The sequence below is a fragment of the Labeo rohita genome, chromosome 13 (genome assembly GCF_022985175.1).
Source record: "Labeo rohita strain BAU-BD-2019 chromosome 13, IGBB_LRoh.1.0, whole genome shotgun sequence".
NCBI classification, from domain to species: Eukaryota; Metazoa; Chordata; class Actinopteri; order Cypriniformes; family Cyprinidae; genus Labeo; species Labeo rohita.
In genome coordinates, this window is record NC_066881.1 from 10,532,780 (window position 1) to 10,553,729 (window position 20,950).

A 20,950-nucleotide genomic window follows, 5' to 3' on the forward strand; every position below is an offset into this window, starting at 1 on the left:
TTTTACTTAAGTACATAAAAAATTGGGTACTTTTGTACTTTCACTCGAGTAAAATCGAAAGAGGAGCACTTTTACTTTTACTGGAGTGATATTTTATTATACGTATCTGTACTTTTACAAGTACTTGACTTGTGTACTTCGTCCACCACTGGGTAAACTCTGTTAAAGTCAATATCATGCAAACAGCAGCCTTGTGTCCTTTTATCTGAGGGGGCCAAACAAACAAAACATGGACTTTCTGCCTTAGCTAGTCTAAATAAAAGTCTCACTAGCACACATCACAATTTCACTTGTCTTTTGTTTCTGTTGATTAAGTCTGGCCCCTGACATTAAAATGCTTTGTACTGTTAGCCTCCTGTTGGCATTAACAGGTAAGTTTATAGCTACTTTCATTATGTTCACATAGGTAAATATGCACTAATTTGACTTCTAAATACAAATGCTTGGTAAATGCAGTTACTTGACATTTTGGGGTGTTTTTGGCTTGAAGGTATCAACGCTTCTTGCTGATCAAAGAAAATTGGATGCCTAGAAGTTGTATAAGGACATTTTTAAAGGCCATCTAGTGTGTTTAATGTCATGGTAATAAGCCTTTTAATAACCAGAGACTTTGCAGCAGGTAAATGCCACCCTGATAAGCCAGCTGTACAAATACCGTATAACAATAATACTGTTGGCTCTCCTATTCTGAAATTATGAGTACATTTATTACAATGGTTACAGTTCATTACAATTCACAGCAATGGCTTATACTTTTTAAATAATGTCTGTTCACTTTATGTGTAGGATTGTCATGTGTGCTTTGTGTCTGTCCTTAGACTCTTATGTTGAAGTGTTTTTCTGTCCCGTTGTTTCTGTCTTCACTTCCTGAGTTTAGTCCCTGTTTCCTTAGTCTGCTTGTTTGTTTCTATAGTTACTCCTGTAGGTGTTTGACAATTGCCCACGCCCCCTTGTTATCTCGTTTAGCTTGGCTGTCTATTTAAACAGCTGGGTTTTCATTTGTGTTGGCTGGTCGTTGTTTCATGTTTCCCTGTATTGCTCTTTGGATGTTCCTGTCTGTTATGTGAAGTTTATAATAGTTGAATTTTTGTCTTTTCTGAATTAAAGTTGTGCATGCAAGTGGAGTCTCTGTCTGCCACATGCCAACGTCACAAGGACTCCAGCCTGACTGTCAGACTCCTCTGATCAGCAAGAGTCACAAAGGAGACAATCCTCTGCTGCAGTATGTGATCAATAACTCTTTGAGGGAGCATCCAGTGCTGACCAAACTACGACTAGTGGGTAGAAAAACGCCTTTAGGACATGTGCCACCAAACATAATAAAATAATTCAATCATATATAAGAAATGAAAGTGTACAGCAGGATTCAAAAGTCTGAAATCACTATGAAAATGCATCTCTTTGTATTTTATTTTTAATCACTGTATTATGTTTAATTTTTTAGGTACAGTTTTTATGTCTTGGTTAGGTTTTGGGTTCAATACAATTCACCAAAAATCACACTATGGAGAAAAAGTCAACACAGTAAAAACATCAAATCTTTAACTTGAATACTTCTCACACATCTTGTGCATTATCTTGTGTTTCAAAGGAAACAAGAACATCTGACTATTTGTACAAAAGAGAAGCAATGACACAAATTTCTTAAAATCTTAAAGCTACCTTCCATAACTTTTTTTGGTTAAACATTTTGCTCGCATCTGTTTGGTCCAATTTCAGTTTGAGATCTCTTCCCCAGTACATAGCCTGCCCTGGAGCAGGTTAGCTGTGGAGTGTAAGTTACTATGACAATGAATGCTGCTAAAAGCATGCTGCTAGGATTGGTGTAAACTGAACCAAAACTTACCTGGCTAGCCAGGTATTCCAGCTTTATGGTACAGGCCCCAGGTGGTTCGTCTTTGCGTCACGTCTGTATAAATAAAGAAGAAGCCCCAATGATCATTTGTAGCCTCCTCTTATAGCGGCTGGAAACTTGTCATTTTTGAGTTCTAATGAACATTATATTGCTTTTTGAGGTTAAAAGCACAATTTCTTTAGATGACATTCAAATGGTATCATGCGACTGTACAGAAATTGAACTCTACAGATAACGCTAATATACACTAAATACACATAGTCACGCAATGTTGATGTTGTTAACATTAACAATTTGAGAACAAAGTATAACAGTAATAATAATTTGCATGGTTTGACGTGATCTGAGCTAACTTTGGGATCATTAGCTTTAATCACCATAGAGGGTTTGCACTTGCGTCCCAATTTGGTCAGTAACACGTATGCACGGCCATTTTGGCGATACTCTGATGTAAACAACAGCATGATTGCACAGTAAATGTACTACTGAATAAGTTGTTCTACTGATTTATGCTGTCTAAACCACGGAAAAAGCATGTGGATGCTGCTAAATCATATAGAGAAGGACTTAATAGGCAGCAAAGGATGCAATGTTTTGACAAACTAAAGGTAATAGGTGGTAAAGATATGTACAGCAGTACTAAGTAAGATATTAGCCTAATATTTCACCTACCTGACTGGAAATGATAAGAACAAACACAAATGTTGTCAAGATTCTTGCCCTGGAAATCCTGGTTCAGTTTGGACAACAACAACTGCTTTTTGTTCCTCAGACAGTTTTTTGCACTCTTCTCCTTGATTTGTTAAACCTTCTGGAAGTCTATAGTACTCCAAATGTTTTTCCTGGTCCGACCGTTTAGTTCAGCCCAAAACATGACAATAATTAACCTTTTTTTTTAGCAGCAATAAACAGCAAAATATGCAAATTTCGTTAGGTTCAGCGGCATTGTTTACGTTCAGTGCGGCCAATATGGCGGACTGATGAGGTGTCGTGAAAACACAATATTGGTAGCGCCATTTTCTGTAGAACTTATTTTTTCAGTTGGCCAGAACAAAACTGACATGTTACTTGTTCAAGTTAAACTTCCTGAAGTACAGTGAAATTGATTAGATTAATCCGAGCTTACAACCTGTAAAGACAATAATTCTGCAAATAAATGCGTATCATAAATTTTCTTTTCTTCAAAAACATGAAATTCTACATATTTCCAGGTTTTTCCAGGTGACTTTAAACACTTCTGTACATGTTAAAGGAGAAGTCCACTTCCAGAACAACAATTCACAAATAATTTACTCACCTGTCGTCCAATATGCTCGTGTCTTTCTGTCTTCAGTCGTAAAGAAATTACGGTTCTTGAGGAAAGCATTTCAGGAGCTTTTGTGCTTAAAAAGTATACATATTTTTATTTATCAAAAAAAATAAATAAAAAGACCAATTGTTTCGCTGGATAAGACCCTTCTTCCTCGGCTGGGATGGTTTACAGCCATTTGAAGCTGCATTTAAACTGCATTTTGGAAGTTCAAAATCGGGGCACAGTTGAAGTCCATTATATGAAGAAAAAATTTAAAATGCTTTCCTCAAAAGCCATAATTTCTTTACGACTGAAGACAGAAAGACACAAACATCATGGACGACAAGGGGGTGAGTAATTATTTGTAAATTGTTGTTCTGGAAATAGACTTCTCCTTTAATATGAGTCTTAGATCCACATGTAGTTTCACACACTAACACTAGAGGTCAGCAGATGGGAATATACTGCACAAATGTCTTTTTTCACTCTTATATATTTCTGATTCAAGAGAACTATGGAGGATCCCGAAAACCTGATGATGGTGGCAGCTGAGCAGGCCCAGTTTATGGCTAATCTCGCAAAACTCATAGAAGCCAATAAAACTATTGAGATTGGTGAGAGAAAGCGACATAACTCATGGAAATCATGTGTTTTACTGTTTACTGCTTACCTAAACACATTTTGCATCTGTCTTAGGTTTGTACACAGGATACAATGCCTTAAGTCTGGCTCTGGTAGTTCCTGAGAATGGACTCGTGGTGGCCTGCGAAATTAATGAGGAATATGTGAATATAGCCAAGCCATTTTTTAAAGAGGTAAATCAAGGCAAAACCTACAGTAATTCACCATAGTATTCTGTACATTTCAATACAGCTGAAGTAACTTGTTTTATTAGGACATGTCACAGGTTTAGACAACTGTATCTGTTAAATTGCTCCTCCACATACACCTACACGTCTCAATTTCGATATTGATTACTGCCTGCCACTGCAAGAACACAGTCATCAGTATAAAGCCCATCTGACCAGTAGCAAATGAAGGGAGAGATGCAGAAATGTCCATCAGATTACACTGATTGCTGATGGAGACAGATGTGAATGTACACCTGGGTGCTGATATCTGCTAAACATCAAAGTGCTTTATTGACAGTTTTCTCTTTTTATCCTATAGTTTTATGATATGACGCTAAAGTAACACCCTACACGTTTGGGAAAAGCAAAGATGAAAAATGTGTTTTTCTTTTCTTTTTTCTTTAGGCTGGAGTGGAGAATAAAATGGATATTCGCCTTAAACCTGCAGCTGAAACCTTGGGTAAAAATGAAATACTATTGCAATATATCATTTTATATATATATTATATATAGTGTATATAAGTGAATCTGTAGAGGAATCAATCGTGCGTGTTTACAGATGAACTCCTAACTGCTGGTGAAGCTGGAACATATGACTTTGTGTTCATTGATGCTGACAAGGAGAATTATGAACTATACTATGAAAAGTCACTCCAGCTCGTTAGAAAGGGTGGCATTGTAGCTATTGATAATGTAAGTACGCAGTACAGTCTCCTTTCAAAATGTGACTTTTTTTCCTGAGAGTGTACAGTATGGGTGCAAAGCTAAATTTTTCAGATTTATTTAAATAGTACAAATATTGTAATAATTCAAATATATTTCAAATTTGTCTGTAAGTTGGTGTCTCTTTTCTCTTCAGGTCCTCTGGGGTGGAAAGGTCATTAACCCAGCTGAAGATGACCTTTCCTCACAGACCATAGACAAACTGAACAAGAAGTTACATAAAGATGAGCGGATCGATCTCAGTATGCTTACTGTTGGAGATGGCCTGACACTGGCACAAAAAAGATAATCTGGATTATTTAACAATTAATAAATCTTCTCAATAAACACTTACATAACGAAAATGAATGTTCTGAATAAATAACTCAACTCAACAGAACTGTGTGCTGTTATTAAAAAGAAAAACTTTCTAAAGCTGAAAAATAAACGTAGCAAATATTAGTGCTGCGTCATAAGGTTTCGCCACTAGATGGCGTCATTACTCTTCATTTTCAAGTTATTTGTGCTATACGTAAACACGTGTTGACTTTTTAGTACTTACTCATGCAACATGATTATTTGTAATTTTCCTCATTATTTTTGTACTTTACTATTTCTCAATGATATTTAAAGTTTTTATTTAAACTGATTATATGATTTTATTAGATCAACCTATAACGAATTAATGAAATGCATTTTAGATGCATTAAAGGCATTTTTTTTCTGTCGCTGATAATAATTTTACATATCTGATCTAGACATGTTCACTGACACGCATATTCTGCAGTAGTTACATTTTACTGGGTTGCTGACGTTGTGCCCTTACAGTTTCGTTTATTCTTAATCAGAGCAATAGGTGGAAAGTGAAACTTATCTCGATATTGTCCCCAAAATAGATAACGTACCCTAGCCTATAAAAACCCTCCCCAGTGTCTATATTGAACCAGACAACTTTTGGATGAGGAACTCGGAGATTTATAGAAGGTAAGACTTTGTAACTTTTTTCATAATGTGATTTATGTAAATAAGTGAATAAAATAAGCAGCTCTACATAAAGAATAGTTTTACTATAAAAAGAAAATACTGTAATATCAGAATGGCATTAATCTAGAATACTTTTAAATTAAGATACAGTTGAAAAAGTTTACATACACCTTGCAGAATCTACAAAATGTTAATTTTTTTTTACCAAAATAAGAGGGATCATACAAAATGCATGTTATTTTTTTTAATTAAATACTGACCTGGATAAGATATTTAACATAAAATATGTTTGCATGTCGTCCACAAGAGAAAATAATAGCTGAATTTATAAAAATGGCCCCATTCAAAAGTTTACAACTATTACAACAATATGCAACTATTACAGATAGTTCAAATGTTCACTGATGCTCCAGAAAGAAACACGGTGCATTAAGAGCTGGGGTGAAAACTTTTGAAAAGTGAAGATGTGTACATTTTTCTTATTTTGCCTAAATATCAATTCATTGTTCATTTAGTACTGCCCTTCAGAAGCTACAGTAGATACTTACATGTTTCCCAGAAGATAAAATAAGTTGAATTTACCCTGATCTTTGAATTCAAAAAGTTTTCACCCCCTTATAAATGCATAACATGCAATCCCTTTTATTTTGGTAAAATAATTAACATTTTGCAGATTCTACAAAGTGTATGTAAACCTTTGACTTAAACTGTAAATCATATTTAAGAAAGCATTTTATGGAAATTATATATTACTGTTCATTTAATGTTTGTTTCTGTAGGTCCTATTGAAAATAAGTTGTCAGTGAGATATACTGTACTGCTTCAAGGAAACTGAAAAAGAAAAACTGCAAACATTTGCATCTATTTTGCATTTTAACAATACAGGGATGTCTGAGGACAAGCTTAAATTGTTGTTCTGCCACTTTACTTGGGACTTGCAAAAGGAAGATGCTGATCTTAACTTTCTCGAAGTGAAAGTTCGTGAAAGGCTGGCAGTAAAATGCAAATATGAAGGAAACCTAAAACAAAGAGAATTAAATTTTTTGGCCTTTATCAAACATTTACAAGGATTTAACGACGAGGCACTTAAGACCCTGCAACTAGCAAAGAAGGAACATCCAGACGATGACAGCAATGTGATTGTGACGTATGGAAACTTGGCCTGGGTGCACAGTCTCATGGGCAGTGTGACTGAGGCTGAAACTTACATAGCGAAAGTAAATGAAATCCTTAGAGCTTTCCCTGCTCCGTCTCCAGCAGAGCTTCACAGAGAAGTTCAAAGCGAAAAAGCCTGGTCGCTTCTCAAGTTCTCTAGAAAGACCTACATCAGGGCTAAGGAGAGTTTCCTTGAAGCTTTGCAGAAAGAGCCGGATGACAAGGAATGGAACACAGGCTTTGCTTTTTCTCTCTTCCGTCTGGAGGGACTGAAGATTGGTCGATATAAGCGTGTAGCGGTTGAAGAGTCTCCTGCTGTGCTCCAGTTGAAGAAAGCTCTGAACCTGGACCCGGACAATCCGATGATCCATGTGTATCTGGGGCTCAAGTGCTACAAGAACACAGAGAACGTAAATAACACAGAGGCATGGCAGTACATGACGCAAGCGCTCACGATGGCTCCGGATAACCTCAGTGTTGTTTTGCGTGTTGCAAAGTTCATGAAGAAAGAGCAGCGTTATGAAAAGGCCCTGGAAGTATTGCTGGAAATGCTGAAGAATGCACCAGAATCATCACGTTTACATCATGAGATTGCCAACAATTACCGCTGGAAAGCCATGCAGATGAATGATTTAAACAATCCGGAGTTGTTAGGTCTTTGCATTCACCATTTAGAGAAAGGTGCCAGTTTAAACCCAGGCTACATATACCCACAGCTGGAGCTTGCGCTGAGATATGCAGATCATAAGCAGACGGCTAAAGCAGAGCAGAAGTTTACTGAGCTGTTTGCCCTTCCTGACCTAAGGCCAGCTGACCGCCAGGCCTGGCATCGCATGTATGGGGATTTCAAACAGTACAGGTTGGGCTCCGAGAAATCTGCGGTTGAGCATTACAAACAAGGAATGATGCTGGGGCGAGTGTCCACCGAATGGATCGCCTGCAGAAACAGACTGACAAAAGTCCTTCAGCGGGGCATAAGGGACATATATGAGATTCGGACACTCTTTGATTCCTTTAGAAACGAAAACAAAGATGATTAAGAAAGAATACTTTAATCTCTGTTCAAGTTCCAGTCGTAGCCTTAGCAATAATTCTACTTTTTTGTTGAATTGTTTTTTCTTTTCTTTTTACCCACTGAGTTTTAACAGAGTTAAATATAATAATATAAATTCATTATAGATGTATTATAATCTGTGTATATTAACATAATATAGTCTTTATCTGTCTTGTCAAGTGTATTTTATCAATTACACCCCAGTTTGTACACATATTTACAAAAATTACAGATTTTCAAGTTTTGAAACTTTTTCTTCCTGATAAGCAATAAATAAACCCTTTCCAGGTTTAAAGTTGAAAAATAAAGCATATTTTCATGTTACATTTTTTTTGTTGTTTATTTATAAGTTTTAGGAAATATTTAATATTATCAGAGGTTTTAGTTGTTCCAACATCTAAAATATAATGAATTATGCTGTTAAATTAACATGACACCTGGTCAGAGTGCAGCAGCTTTATTTCAGTGGAACTAACCATTAACTTGTTAACTATATACTTTCTCATTTGAAATAAGCAGCAGACATGCACCTAAATCAATACAAGCTGGGTGAATACGAGCTAAATTGCTTGTATTCAAAACAGAATGGGCTACTTTGCTTAATCTAAAAAAAAAAATAAATAAATAAAAATAAAAATGGTATTTTACGTTCTCAAAAAAAAAAAAAAAATATATATATATATATATATATATATATATATATTTAATTTGATCTCATTTTAAATTAAAATTATTTTTATTATATTTTATTATATTTTAATTGTATTAAGTTTCAAATAAAATTTTTATTACATTTGAAATTTAATTTTAAAATGTGTTTACATTTGAAATTAAATTAAATTAAATTATAATCTGTTGAATATTTTTATGTAACTCAGGGTTTTTCCCATCAGTAAGCAGAGTCTCCTTTCTGTATCTATTCCAGTTAACACTGCTCTCATTAAAGTAAAACAGAGGCATACCAAAATGACAAATATGCTAAATATAAGCAATAATTAGATTATATAAATAATGTGTTATATAGTAAATCTAAAGTATTTATTTATAAACTAGATGCACTCACATGAGACAAGGCAGACTTGTGATGCTTATATTGCTATTGGCTGCTCATGTAGAAGCTGTGCTGTTGGATTGATTCCAGCTCACAGTGACCGCTCAGCATGAGTGAAAGTGTAGAGCTGACTTGTGCTTTTCTGCAGCACAGACATGTACATTATAGCTTGAAGAATGTTGCTTTTGCAGTAAAATATCTGCAAATCTGACAATATGAAGAAACAGTAATGTTGTTAAATAACAACACCATCATGGAAATCACATATGCTACAGTATATAACATCTTGCAGAACTTGCAGGAACATAATAAGGATTTTTATGCATATATTAAACCATAACAACAATACAGTAGCAGACAAAAATGTCTCCAAAACTATAAGAAAATAATTTAAAATATGACAATTATGTAAAGTTTTGAAACATTCTAATGCCAAATTTACGCTGCATATACTGTTTAATGCTGTTCAGAGGTGGTATAAATCTATTTACACCGTATATTTTGATATTAAGCAGGTCAGAGCGGTCATAATTTAGTCTGCATGCAACATTTTGTATTTACACACAGAATTCTGAGCAGGCACAGAGCAGCCTAAATGCAGCTGTGTAACGATGCATTAAGCAATCTCAAGATACAGTATAGTCTAATAATAAAAAAGGGTAACACTTCAGTTTATGGGCCAATTCTGATTATTAACTAGTTGCTTTATTACGTATGCATGCATATTACTAGTATATTGATTGTTTATTTATTGTTTATTAGCACATATGAATGCCTTATTTTACATTTTAGATCCCTTAATCCTACACTATACCAAAACAACTACCTTATTATTAATAAGCAGCAAATTAGGAGTCTACTGAGGCAAAAGTCACAGTTAATGGTTAGTTAATAGTGAGAACTAACCCCCAACTTAAAGTGTGACCAAGCTGGAGTATACAATAGCTATTCCTTTTTAAAAGTATCAAGGCTTACAGTTAATTTAGCCATTGTTAAACTTGTGCTGAAGGTCACGACACTACAAGGTGTTTAATATAAAAAATTTTAATGCTGATATTTCTGTAAACATGGTTGGCAGGGTTAACGGATTGTCATCTACTGATAATATGATAAAAAAAATAATAATAATAATAATAAAAAAAAAAGGTTACTTGTGTTTGAGGAGTTCAAACCATGAAAGGGACGATGACCTGTTACATTAAAAGAATTCAAGGTGCTTACTAGGGCCATACCTGCAGGTGTACATATGCTTTTTAAAAGCAGTGTATGGACAACAGCACTTTATGTCGATCCTCCTAGACCTGAACATACCTCAGCTGGCTCTATCTGTTTCTCTGGGTTTAAACCTAATAACTATAAGATTAGATCCCTGTTTTTAAATAAGAGTATTTCTTCAGCTTCTGGAACAGTATCTTTAATAATGTAAACTGGTCTCAAGTTTGGGCATTACCTCAAAAATTTCTCCTTTCAAATAAGGCTAAGGAAATCTCATAGAAATTAATCCATAGAGTTTATCCTACAAAAGAATTTCTACAAAAATTTCAAATTGATACTGATTTAAAATGCTCTTTTTGTGAATGTTCCAGTGAAACAATCTCTCATCTGTTTTGGTCCTGTCAATATACCCAGCATTTTTGGAATAATGTGAAAGTTTTCATTGATGGTAATATTTTAAAAACATTTTCCTTATCTTATAGACATGTGATTTTGGGTTATTTTATTAAAGATCGTTCTTTAAAGGATGTGTGTTTTATTATAAATTTCATTTTATTTATATCTAAATTTCACATTCATAAATGCAAGTTTACAAAGTGCAAACCTCTTTTTTTAGTCCTTGAAAAAGAGATTAAAATGTATATAGATGTGATGTCAAAATCTAAAAATAGTAAAGCGGTTAAAATGATTAATATATGCTCATCCCTTAACACATAAAATAAGGTTCACATAAAATAAGGTTATTTAATGGTGCTAATCTGCAAATTAAATTTCTGTATTAACATTTCATTGTAATACCATATGGAATGTAAATATTTGTGTAAGATATATAAACTGCTTATGTACCCTCTCTTTTTTTTTTTTTTTGTTTGTTTTTTGTTTTTGTTTTTGTTTTGTTTTTTGTTTGTTTGTTTTGTTTTTCTCCTCTTCTTGTTCCTTGTTCCTTTATTCTGAGGCATGTGAAATGTGTTTTGTTATACAGTGAGTTATGGCATTGTACATGCTATTTGTTGTTAATAAAGCAAAAAAAAAAAATGAAAGGGACGATGGTGATGTCATTATATTTCAGCATATGTAATAGCCTACATAGTTTTAATAAGGGCGAGTTAAACTTGGGATATTTAAATAATCAATAACAAGTAAAACATTACTTTACTACTAGTAAACTAATTACGTTATTACTTGATTAAAAAAGTAATATTTACTTACATAATTGCGGGACTTTGATACTGATTTTAATGGAAAGCCTATTTTTTCCGAATTTGACAATGAAACAAATTATATTAAGGTTCTGTTTTCTTTACATTTACTACATATACACTACCGTTCAAAAGTTTGAGGTCAGTAAGACTTGTAATAGTCTTTAAAGAAGTCTCTTATGCTCATCAAGGCTGCATTTATATGATTAAAAATATAGAAAAAAACAGTAATATTGCAAAATGTTTTTACAATATAAAATAATGTTTTTTATTTTACCATACTTTAAAATAGAATTTATTCCTGTGATGAAAAGCTGAATTTTTATCAGCTGTTACTCCAGTCTTAAGTGTCACATGATCCTTCAGAAATCATTCTAATATGCGGATTTATTATTAGAATGATCAATGTTGGATAATATCAACAGTTGTGCTGCCAAATATTTTTTGGAACCTGTGATTTTTTTTTTTTTTTTTCAGGATTCTTTCATGAATAACAAGTTTAAAAAATACAGTGTTTATTCAAAATATAAATATTTTATAACAATGTAAATTATTTATTATTAACTTTTAATAAACTTTTAATTATTAACTTAATACATCCTTGGTGAATAAAATTATTAATTTCTTAAAAAAAAAAAAAAAGAAAAGAAACAATAAAAATGTACTGACCCCAAACTTTTGAACGGTAGTGTATGTATTCCAGCTTCGTTAAAATAAAATATTTTAAGGTAGAAAATGAGTTGAGAATCTGCGGACGAGTTCATGTGACGTCACGTCAGTTCCCTGGAGATCGGTGGAGGAGTGAGTGAGTGGATGCAGCAGGATGCTGAGCTGAACAGCTGATTCTGTGCATTTAACCAGTATGGACAGCTCCATTCCGCTAACCTAGCATCTATTGCAGTATATAAAGGGAACCATTTCCACTAAACGCAGCAAAGGAAAACGCACCAGCCTCACGATGGAGCGTCTTCTTCACTCACCTGGCCGGACACGGGACGAGTACCGGTACCAAACGGCGCGTCCTTCATCACAGCTCACCTCAAGGTCTGCCTCTAGCCATGGGTCACCAGCACCGCTGAGAGGTAACGAAATCCTAAGCGAATTCGCCGCTAAACCGGCAGATAGCTTCGATTATTTAAACAAATATGCAGGTGGAATGAATCTGAGGAAAATTAGTGAGAAAGAATTACTGCAGGGGCTCAATGACCGCTTCGCGGGATTCATCGAGAAGGTGCATCACCTGGAAAACCAAAACAGAGCACTAGAGAAAGAAATTGAGTCCATTAGACTGAGAGCAAAATCCTCTGCCTCTCTGTCCAAAGAGTATGAATCAGAACTTAGTAGTCTGAGAGATCAAGTCCATGAGATGGGCCTTCAAAAGCATCAGATTGAGATAAACCGCCAGAACCTGGAGGACGAGTTTAACACTTTGAGAGAAAAGTACGAGAGAGAGGCTCGTGGTCGAGCTGATGCCGAGGACAGCATTTCAGTACTAAAGAAGTGCGTTAATGACGCGTACCTAGCCAAACAAGAGATGGACAAAAAAGCTAAAGCTCTCGAAGAGGAGATCGGCTTCTTGAAGAAAAACCACGAAAGCGAGGTTGCCGAAATGATTGTTCAAATCCAAGAGGGTCATGTGACTGCAGAAATAACAGATTTTAGTAGAAGTGATGTCACTGCAGCTCTGAGAGACATCAGGATGCAACTTGAAGGTCACACCGACTCTGACATCCGATATGCCGAGGAACGCTTTCGAGCGCAGCTCGCTAAACTGACCAGAGCTGCTGAGGTCAACAGAGAAACGCTCATGGCCACTAAAGCAGAGATTAATGAACACAGGAGACAGCTCCAGTCCAGGAACACTGAGCTCGACTCTGTCAAAGGTGTGAGAGAAGCGCTGGAGAGGCAGCTGTATGACCTCGAGCAACGGCACAATGCTGAAATCCATCACTACCAGGTAAGATACCATGTGATGCACTATTTAGCCTAGAATATTTTTAATCATTGAGTTTGAGGAATACATTGAACAGTTCTCTTTATTAAATCACCAGTTCTACTTCATGTGACTTTTTTCTAACGCATTCCCATTGTGTTTATTTTGTCCATGGTGTAGGACACAATCAGAGAGTTGGAATTTGAGCTGAAAAATGCGAAATACGACATGAGCAGTCATCTGAGGGAGTACCAGGACCTTCTCAATGTCAAAATGGCACTGGATGCTGAAATTTATTCCTACAGGTACTTCTTTGATTGCGCACTATTTTGCAAACCGTTTTACTGTTGACGTTTTTTCTTCAGTCGAAAAGAAATTAAGGTTTCTGAAGACATTTCAGGATTTTTCTCCATATAATTTACATAGAGGTCCAAATTGCAGTTACAATAGGAACTAATGGAACGATTGGCCATTTAATTTTAAAAAAGGTATTTAGTTTAATAATGTAATTTATATACTTTTTAACCACAAATGCTCATCTTGCACTAGCTTGACTCCACACATTATGTAATCACGTTGGAAAGGTCACGTGTGACATAAGCAGAAATACCGCCTGAGTGTTTACAAAGCGACCATCCAAAGAAAATCAAACGCTCTTTACAAAAAAGGTAAAACAACAACGTTGGGCGATTTTAAAGTTGGAGTAGAAACTGAGATGGGGTTTTTTGCCTTACCCTACATTTTTGAACCAAAGTACACAGATGAAGAACTAACCATGTGTGACCTTTCCAGCGTGATTATATAATGCGTGAAGTCGTAGATGCTTATTATATTAGACATAGAGCTACTGCAAGATGAGCATTTGTGGTTAACTTTCACTAAAAAGTATATAAATTTCCATTTTTCGTACAAAATGACATGTCGACCCTTATTCTTCGTCTGTGATCGTGTAGAGCCCTTTTATGCTGCATTAAAACTGCAATTTGGACCTTTAACCTGCTATCTCCCGTTAAAGTCCACTGTATGGAGAAAAATCCTGGAATGTTTTCTCAAAAACCTTAATTTTTTTCGGCTGAAGAAAGAAAGACATGAACATTTTGGATGATTTGAGGATGAGTAAATTATCAGAAAATTTTTATTCTGGAATTGAACTAATCCTTTAACAGTGAGCTCTCAGAACCAGCAAAGCCCTCTTAACAGGTCTCAAAAAATATCTTTTATCCTTATTTGATGATGTATTATTGGTCGTTTTCCATACCTGATTCCGTCTGCTTCGCAAGTAGTTTATCCAATCCGTCAACAGTGCAAATTAATAGACTGTCAGCTTAAACAGCCAACCAAACTGCCTGGAAGGTGTAGTCTTGTTGATATATCATCGCAGGGGCCTTCAAGGAACACAATCATGTTTTAAGTCACATAGGTAATTAAAGAGTGAACAAAGCGAGAGATGTTCATGACTATCATATTTATAAAACAGGACAGGTTAATTTTAATTTTAAATAATCATTACTAAGTGCTTTTAATGGTAGTTAATTTGTTGATTTATTACATTTAACAGAATTGAGTGTCATTTCATGGCCTGGTGGCTTTTCATTTTGAAATGTCAGTAGCCTCTGAATTAAGAATAGATTATTAGCACACATTTTTGACAGCATTCATTACAGTGTCATCAGAGTCAAATTATAGTATTACTGCAATTCGGCTGTGACTGCACTGTAATGAATGTTGTCAGAAATATATCCTATTTATAGTTTCCTAGGCCCAGATTTAAAATGCACAGGCTGTTGCTGACTATTATTCTGTTTCATTTTATTATTATTTTTCAGAAAACTTTTGGAGGGTGAAGAGTCAAGGTACTCTACAATCTCAGATGCTCATATTTCAGTACCATACATTTACAGACAGTCACCCATCTATACTCTCCCTTGTGTCAAAAGGCAGGGGGGAGCTCGAAAAGCAGAGCCTCAGTACAAATTTGTTGAAGAGATTATTACAGAGACAACCAGAGAAGATGTGGAGATATCAGACACTGGCTCTGAAAAGAGTGGGGAGGAGAGAGAGGGTGACAAACCAGATGAGGACAGCAGTGAGAAAGATGCACAGGGTGAAACTCCACAAGAGGTGGAAGATATTGAAGAACCAGCCATGGAGAACGGCAAAGAAGCCAGTGCTGAGTTAGAGACGGAGGAAACTGAAGTCAAACCAAGTGATGAAAAAGATGATGAGCCAGCTGAAAAAACTCCAGATGATTCTGAGGTACAAAAAGATGCTGACTCTGAACCAACTCAGGAGTCTACAGAAGAAGCCACTGATGAACCAGATAAAGATGAGAAATTAGACACAAAAGACAAAGACCTGAAGGATAATGTGCAGGGAAAAGTAGAGGAACCTGACGAGGAAAACAAACAAGTTGAAGAGACAGAGAAAGATGTTCCCAAACCAGATCTTTCCGAAACGCAAGAAATGCCAGAGAAATCAAAAACTGAAGACAAACCATCTCAGGAACCACAAGATCCTGAAGCAACAACTGAAGTAAACACTAAACCTGGTGGACAGACTGTTGAGATAACTTCTCCAAAAACTGAAGATGCTAAAATCTCATCTCAAGAATCTACAACTGCAAAATCAGTAGAGGAAGAGAAAGAATCAGCACCAGTGCAACCTGTAGAGGAGGATACTCCAAAACCAGATAAACAAGCAGCTCCTGAACATGCTGAGAATGGAAAACAGGAAACAAAGGAGGATACTTCTGCAAAAAAAGACAAATCTGATACTGTAAAGGAAGAAACTAAGAAATCTGAGCCTATGGAAAAAGACCAAGTGGATAACAATAAACTAACAGAGAAAACTGTGGAGAAAAAGCAAGAGGATCAATCAAATAAAGATGAAAAAGAACATAAACCGGAAGGGTCTGTAAAAGATAGCAAAGTTGAAGTGGTAGACAATGTCAAAACAGAGAAAGATGAAAGTATTAAGACTACAGAACCAGAAAAGACACAAAAAGAGGTTTCAAAGGATGCTGAAAAACAATCACAACCTGAACAGTCAAAGAAACAGGAGGACAGCAAAAGCACTAGCAGTCTAGAAAGTGTGACAACTGGTAAGCCTAAAGAAACAGAAGAGACACAAGAAGACCTTTCCAAAGTTGCTGAAGAAAAACCACAACCTCAAAAGTCACCAATCCAGGAGGACCACAAAAGTGTAGACAGCACCGAAACAGATAAGATTGAACACGCTAAACCTGAAGAAACAGAAAAGACACAAGAAGACCTTTCCAAAGTTGCTGAAGAAAAATCACAACCTGAAAAGACACAAACACAGGAGGACCACAAAAGTGTAGACAGCATCAAAATGGAAAAGGCTGAACATGCTAAGCCGGAAGAAACAGGAAAGACACCAGAAGAACTTTCTAAAGTTGAAGAAGAAAAATCACAACCTGAAAAGACACAAACACAGGAGGACCACAAAAGTGTAGACAGCATCAAAATGGAAAAGGCTGAACATGCTAAGCCGGAAGAAACAGGAAAGACACAAGACCTTTCGAAGGTTGCAGAAGAAAAACCACAACCTGAAAAGACACAAGAGGACCGCAAAAGTGACAGTGTAGAAACACAAAAGGTTGAACACACTAAGCCTAAAGAAACAGAAAAGACACCGGAACAACTTTCTAAAGTTGAAGAAGAAAAATCACAACCTGAAAAGTCACAGATCCAGGAGGACAAAAAAGGTGACAGTGTAGAAACAGAAAAGGTTGAACACACTGAGCCTAAAGAAAAGAAAAGACAGAAGAAGAACATTCCAAAGTTGCTGAAGAAAAACCACAACCTCAAAAGTCACCAATGCAGGAGGACCACAAAAGTGTAGACGGCACCGAAACAGAAAAGGTTGAACACGCCAAGCCTAAAGAAACAGAAAAGACACAAGAAGAACTTTCTAAAGCTGAAGAAAAATCACAACCTGAAAAGTCACAGATCCAGGTGGACAAAAAAAGTGACAGTGTAAAAACAGAAAAGGTTGAACACACTGAGCCTAAAGAAACAGAAAAGACACCAGAAGAACTTTCTAAAGTTGCAGAAGAAAAATCACAACCTGAAAAGTCACAGATCCAGGAGGACAAAAAAGGTGACAGTGTAGAAACAGAAAAGGTTGAACACACTAAGCCTAAAGAAACAGAAAAGACACCAGAAGAACTTCCTAAAGTTGAAGAAGAAAAATCACAACCTGAAAAGTCACAGATCCAGGAGGACAAAAAAAGTGACAGTGTAAAAACAGAAAAGGTTGAACACGCCAAGCCTAAAGAAACAGAAAAGACACCAGAAGAACTTTCTAAAGTTGAAGCAGAAAAATCACAACCTGAAAAGTCACAGATCCAGGAGGAGAAAAAAGGTGACAGTGTAGAAAAAGAAAAGGTTGAACACACTAAGCCTAAAGAAACAGAAAAGACACAAGAAGAACTTTCTAAAGTTGCTGAAGAAAAAGCACAACCTCAAAAGTCACCAATGCAGGAGGACCGCAAAAGTGTAGACGGCACCGAAACAGAAATGGTTGAACACACCAAGCCTAAAGAAACAGAAAAGACACAAGAAGAACTTTCTAAAGTTGAAGAAAAATCGCAACCTGAAAAGTCACAGATCCAGGAGGACAAAAAAAGTGACAGTGTAAAAACAGAAAAGGTTGAACACGCTAAGCCTAAAGAAACAGAAAAGACACCAGAAGAACTTTCTAAAGTTGAAGAAAAATCGCAACCTGAAAAGTCACAGATCCAGGAGGACAAAAAAGGTGACAGTCTAGAAACAGAAAAGGTTGAACACACTAAGCCTAAAGAAACAGAAAAGACACAAGAAGAACCATCCAAAGTTGCAGAAGAAAAATCACAACCTGAAAAGTCACAAATACAGGAAGTCCACAAAAGTGACAGCACCAAAACAGAAACGGTTGAACATGTCAAGCCTAAAGAAACAGAAAAGACACAGGAGGACCTCTTCAAAGAGGAAAAATCACCTGAGAAATCAAAGAAACAGGACAGCAAAAGTGATAGCAGTGCTGAAAGTGTGACAACAAGCGGAGGGGAAGCTAAAGTCACAGAGAAGCAGGTTGATGAAACACCGAGTAATCAACCCCCCAAAGCCCAGGAAATAACATCTGATGCAAAACCTGAGCAAAAGAATGCTGAAGAAAGCAAAGAGAAGATGCCTGAAAAAGCTGAAGAGGTGGACAGTTTGACGACGAAAGGCAGTGAAACCAGCAACGATGTTAAAAGTGAAGAAACTGTCCCAAAAGACAAAGAATCTGACAGTGTTGCACATGAAGTGAAGGCTGCAAAATCTGACACGTCAACCACAACAGAAACCAAAGCTCTTGAGAAGACAGAGCAGGTCAAAGACAGCAGCAAGGAGGACACACAAAGGTCCAGAAGAAACAACTAAACCCTCTAGTGTAAAATAGAATATAAACAGAAAAAATATTGATTAAAATGCCTTTGAAAATAGAGAATGTTCAAATAGCAACCTTGACAAATCTTGAGCATGACTTTTAGAAACTGCTTTCTGGAAGTGTGATGTTTCTGATGCAAGATGCATGCGTACACTGTGATCTGTGTATATAATGAATGTGTATGAGGAATGTATAAGATTTTATTTTGCTACATCCCTTCAGCCAGATGTATGTATTAAAACTGCAATACATTAACTGAATAAATATTCCAGCATATCAGTGTTTGACGGTATGTTAATTCAAGAGTTTTTCATACAGAGAAACTGCAGTATTGAATTTTGCAAACTGTTTGGTAATGCAGTCGTTTCATGTTCTGATGCTTTTCTACTTAGCTATGATTGCAACACTTGCTATCCAGTAACTGCACAAGCTTAAATATTTCCTTGTGTCAATATGGTAGTGATTCATCTCTAAATGATTACAAGGCATTTACATGCATTTCCTAGGAACTCACTTAAGTTTTCTGTACAAAGAAAAACCCTGAAGTGGTACAAAATTACATTCACATTACCAGGACCAGGATTAAGAACCACTGGTATAAAACTGATTATGTTACAAAAGAATAAATGTTACTCTTTTGAATTTTTCTTTAGCAAAAAAAATCCCTAAACTTAAGACTGTAATGGCTGCTGAAAATATATTTTAAAAAGAAATGCCTTTAAATGGGTTTAAAAATACAGCATTGGTGAACATAAGATACTTTTTTTCTCAAAATTATTAAAAAGTCATACCAACATCAAATTTTTGAATGATAATGTAAGATGGGGACTTAAAACAGCAACATTTTTAACATATGAAAGACAATCTATTAAAAAGCCTTATGATAAGGTTATGATAGACATTATGATTACACAATGACCAAGAAAATGTAAAATTTTGCAAAATGCATAATAGCAGAAGTGAGATTTCCCAGTAACAGTGAACTTACTTTAAATGAAAGCTGTGTTGTAATAAACCACAATAAACAATTTGTCCTTGGTTGAATTACAGAGAAATTTAAAACTGCTTAGTATATTCTACTTTTAATGACTGTTTCCACTCAAAAAAGGTTATCAGGTCAAGCAAACGTGCATTTTAATCAACTTCAATAGGTTAAATGGAAGGATTTAATCAGATGTGAAAGTTGAAGACCCATTTAGAGTTAATAACAATCATCAAAAACAGAACATAAGCAGCATACCAGACTCGTTATTTTCCCCCCCAAACATATGACATGAATGTCTGTCAGTGAAAGACATGAGATGCTTTTCTTCTATCATATAATGGGAATAAGACCATTCATTTTGCTGTGTAAGAGTATTTATGTTAAATTCCGTCATTAATTACTCACCCTCATGTCGTTCCAAAGACCTTCGCTCGTCTTCGGAACACAAATTAAGATATTTTTGATGAACTCCGAGAACCTTCTGACCCTGCATAGACAGCAACACAACTACCATGTTCAAGATACAGAAAGGTAGTAAGGACATCTTTAAAATAGTCCATGTGACATCAGCGGCTCAACGTTAATTGTTCTGAAGCTACAAGAATACATTTTGTGCACATAGAAAACAAAATAACTTTATTCAATAAATTTTTCTCTTCTGTGTCAGTCTTCAAACACGTTCACGATTACCACAATGAACTGTACAATAAAGTCATTATTTTTGTTTTCTTTGCACACAAAAATATTCTCATAGCTTCATAAAATTATGGTTGAACCACTGATGTCACAGTAGCTGCATTTCCAGTACCTTTCAATGTGCGCAAATTTGAAAACTGAAAATACGCCTAATGGAGATGCATCAATTTCACAATAACTCCAATATATCACCAAAAAAAAAAAAAAAAATATATATATATATATATATATATATATCTATTATTACACTCACACGAGGTGGTTTTTCAGGTAATTCAAAAAAGGCAAACTTAGGGAAAAAAGGGAAAAAGGGAAAATTTTGCAAAACTGCAATGGAAAATTTTCGTATTTACAGGTCACCTTGCATACACAGAAATCACATGATTATTCTTTGTACTATAACCTAAAAAAAAATTGCCTCTTTGCACTGCTTCTGCAAAGATAGATTGCCATATCTCCTACAATTAAAATAAATGGCTAGTGCAGTGGCCTTGACATGCGCAACCTACCAACATCTATCGCCGTGACTTATCGGGAGAGGAAAAA

The 20,950-nt window shown here is 35.6% G+C and overlaps 3 protein-coding genes across 5 annotated transcripts; all 3 read left to right on the forward strand.

Annotated features, from left to right (window-relative positions):
* Nucleotides 1-218: 218 nt before the first annotated feature.
* On the forward strand, nucleotides 219-5,099 carry comtd1 (catechol-O-methyltransferase domain containing 1). The gene is made up of 7 exons (XM_051125726.1): nucleotides 219-371; nucleotides 1,108-1,277; nucleotides 3,655-3,760; nucleotides 3,843-3,961; nucleotides 4,403-4,457; nucleotides 4,557-4,690; nucleotides 4,857-5,099. Exons 1-7 carry the CDS (start codon nucleotides 335-337, stop codon nucleotides 5,007-5,009), a joined length of 774 nt encoding a protein of 257 aa, XP_050981683.1. The 5' UTR covers nucleotides 219-334; the 3' UTR covers nucleotides 5,010-5,099.
* A 296-nt stretch (nucleotides 5,100-5,395) lies between these two features.
* On the forward strand, nucleotides 5,396-8,194 carry ifit8 (interferon-induced protein with tetratricopeptide repeats 8). 2 transcript variants are annotated; one of them, XM_051125721.1, is made up of 2 exons: nucleotides 5,396-5,683; nucleotides 6,463-8,194. In XM_051125721.1, the coding sequence occupies exon 2, from the start codon at nucleotides 6,571-6,573 to the stop codon at nucleotides 7,876-7,878; it is 1,308 nt and encodes a 435-aa protein (XP_050981678.1). In that variant the 5' UTR covers nucleotides 5,396-5,683; nucleotides 6,463-6,570; the 3' UTR covers nucleotides 7,879-8,194. The 2 variants fall into 2 exon arrangements, with proteins under 2 accessions (XP_050981678.1, XP_050981679.1); XM_051125722.1 differs by having other exon boundaries at nucleotides 6,569-8,194.
* Nucleotides 8,195-12,159: 3,965 nt separating this feature from the next.
* On the forward strand, nucleotides 12,160-18,990 carry LOC127174963 (neurofilament heavy polypeptide). 2 transcript variants are annotated; one of them, XM_051125700.1, is made up of 5 exons: nucleotides 12,160-13,314; nucleotides 13,471-13,595; nucleotides 15,117-15,143; nucleotides 15,228-17,040; nucleotides 17,304-18,990. In XM_051125700.1, exons 1-5 carry the CDS (start codon nucleotides 12,316-12,318, stop codon nucleotides 18,714-18,716), a joined length of 4,377 nt encoding a protein of 1,458 aa, XP_050981657.1. In that variant the 5' UTR covers nucleotides 12,160-12,315; the 3' UTR covers nucleotides 18,717-18,990. The 2 variants fall into 2 exon arrangements, with proteins under 2 accessions (XP_050981657.1, XP_050981656.1); XM_051125699.1 differs by having other exon boundaries at nucleotides 15,117-17,040.
* The last annotated feature ends 1,960 nt before the right edge of the window (nucleotides 18,991-20,950 follow it).

Excerpts from the sequence above, each read along its gene's own strand:
- comtd1 (XM_051125726.1), top strand. The coding sequence starts at position 335 with ATGCTTTGTACTGTTAGCCTCCTGTTGGCATTAACAG. Across the intron at positions 1,278-3,654 it reads TGCTGACCAAACTACGACTA|AGAACTATGGAGGATCCCGA; the intron begins GTGGGTAGAAAA and ends TTCTGATTCAAG. Across the intron at positions 3,962-4,402 it reads CCAAGCCATTTTTTAAAGAG|GCTGGAGTGGAGAATAAAAT; the intron begins GTAAATCAAGGC and ends TTTTTTCTTTAG.
- LOC127174963 (XM_051125699.1), top strand. The coding sequence starts at position 12,316 with ATGGAGCGTCTTCTTCACTCACCTGGCCGGACACGGGACGAGTACCGG. Across the intron at positions 13,596-15,116 it reads GCTGAAATTTATTCCTACAG|AAAACTTTTGGAGGGTGAAG; the intron begins GTACTTCTTTGA and ends ATTATTTTTCAG. Across the intron at positions 17,041-17,303 it reads ACAGTGTAGAAACAGAAAAG|GTTGAACACACTGAGCCTAA; the intron begins GTTGAACACACT and ends AAAACAGAAAAG.
- ifit8 (XM_051125721.1), top strand. The coding sequence starts at position 6,571 with ATGTCTGAGGACAAGCTTAAATTGTTGTTCTGCCACTTTACTTGGGAC.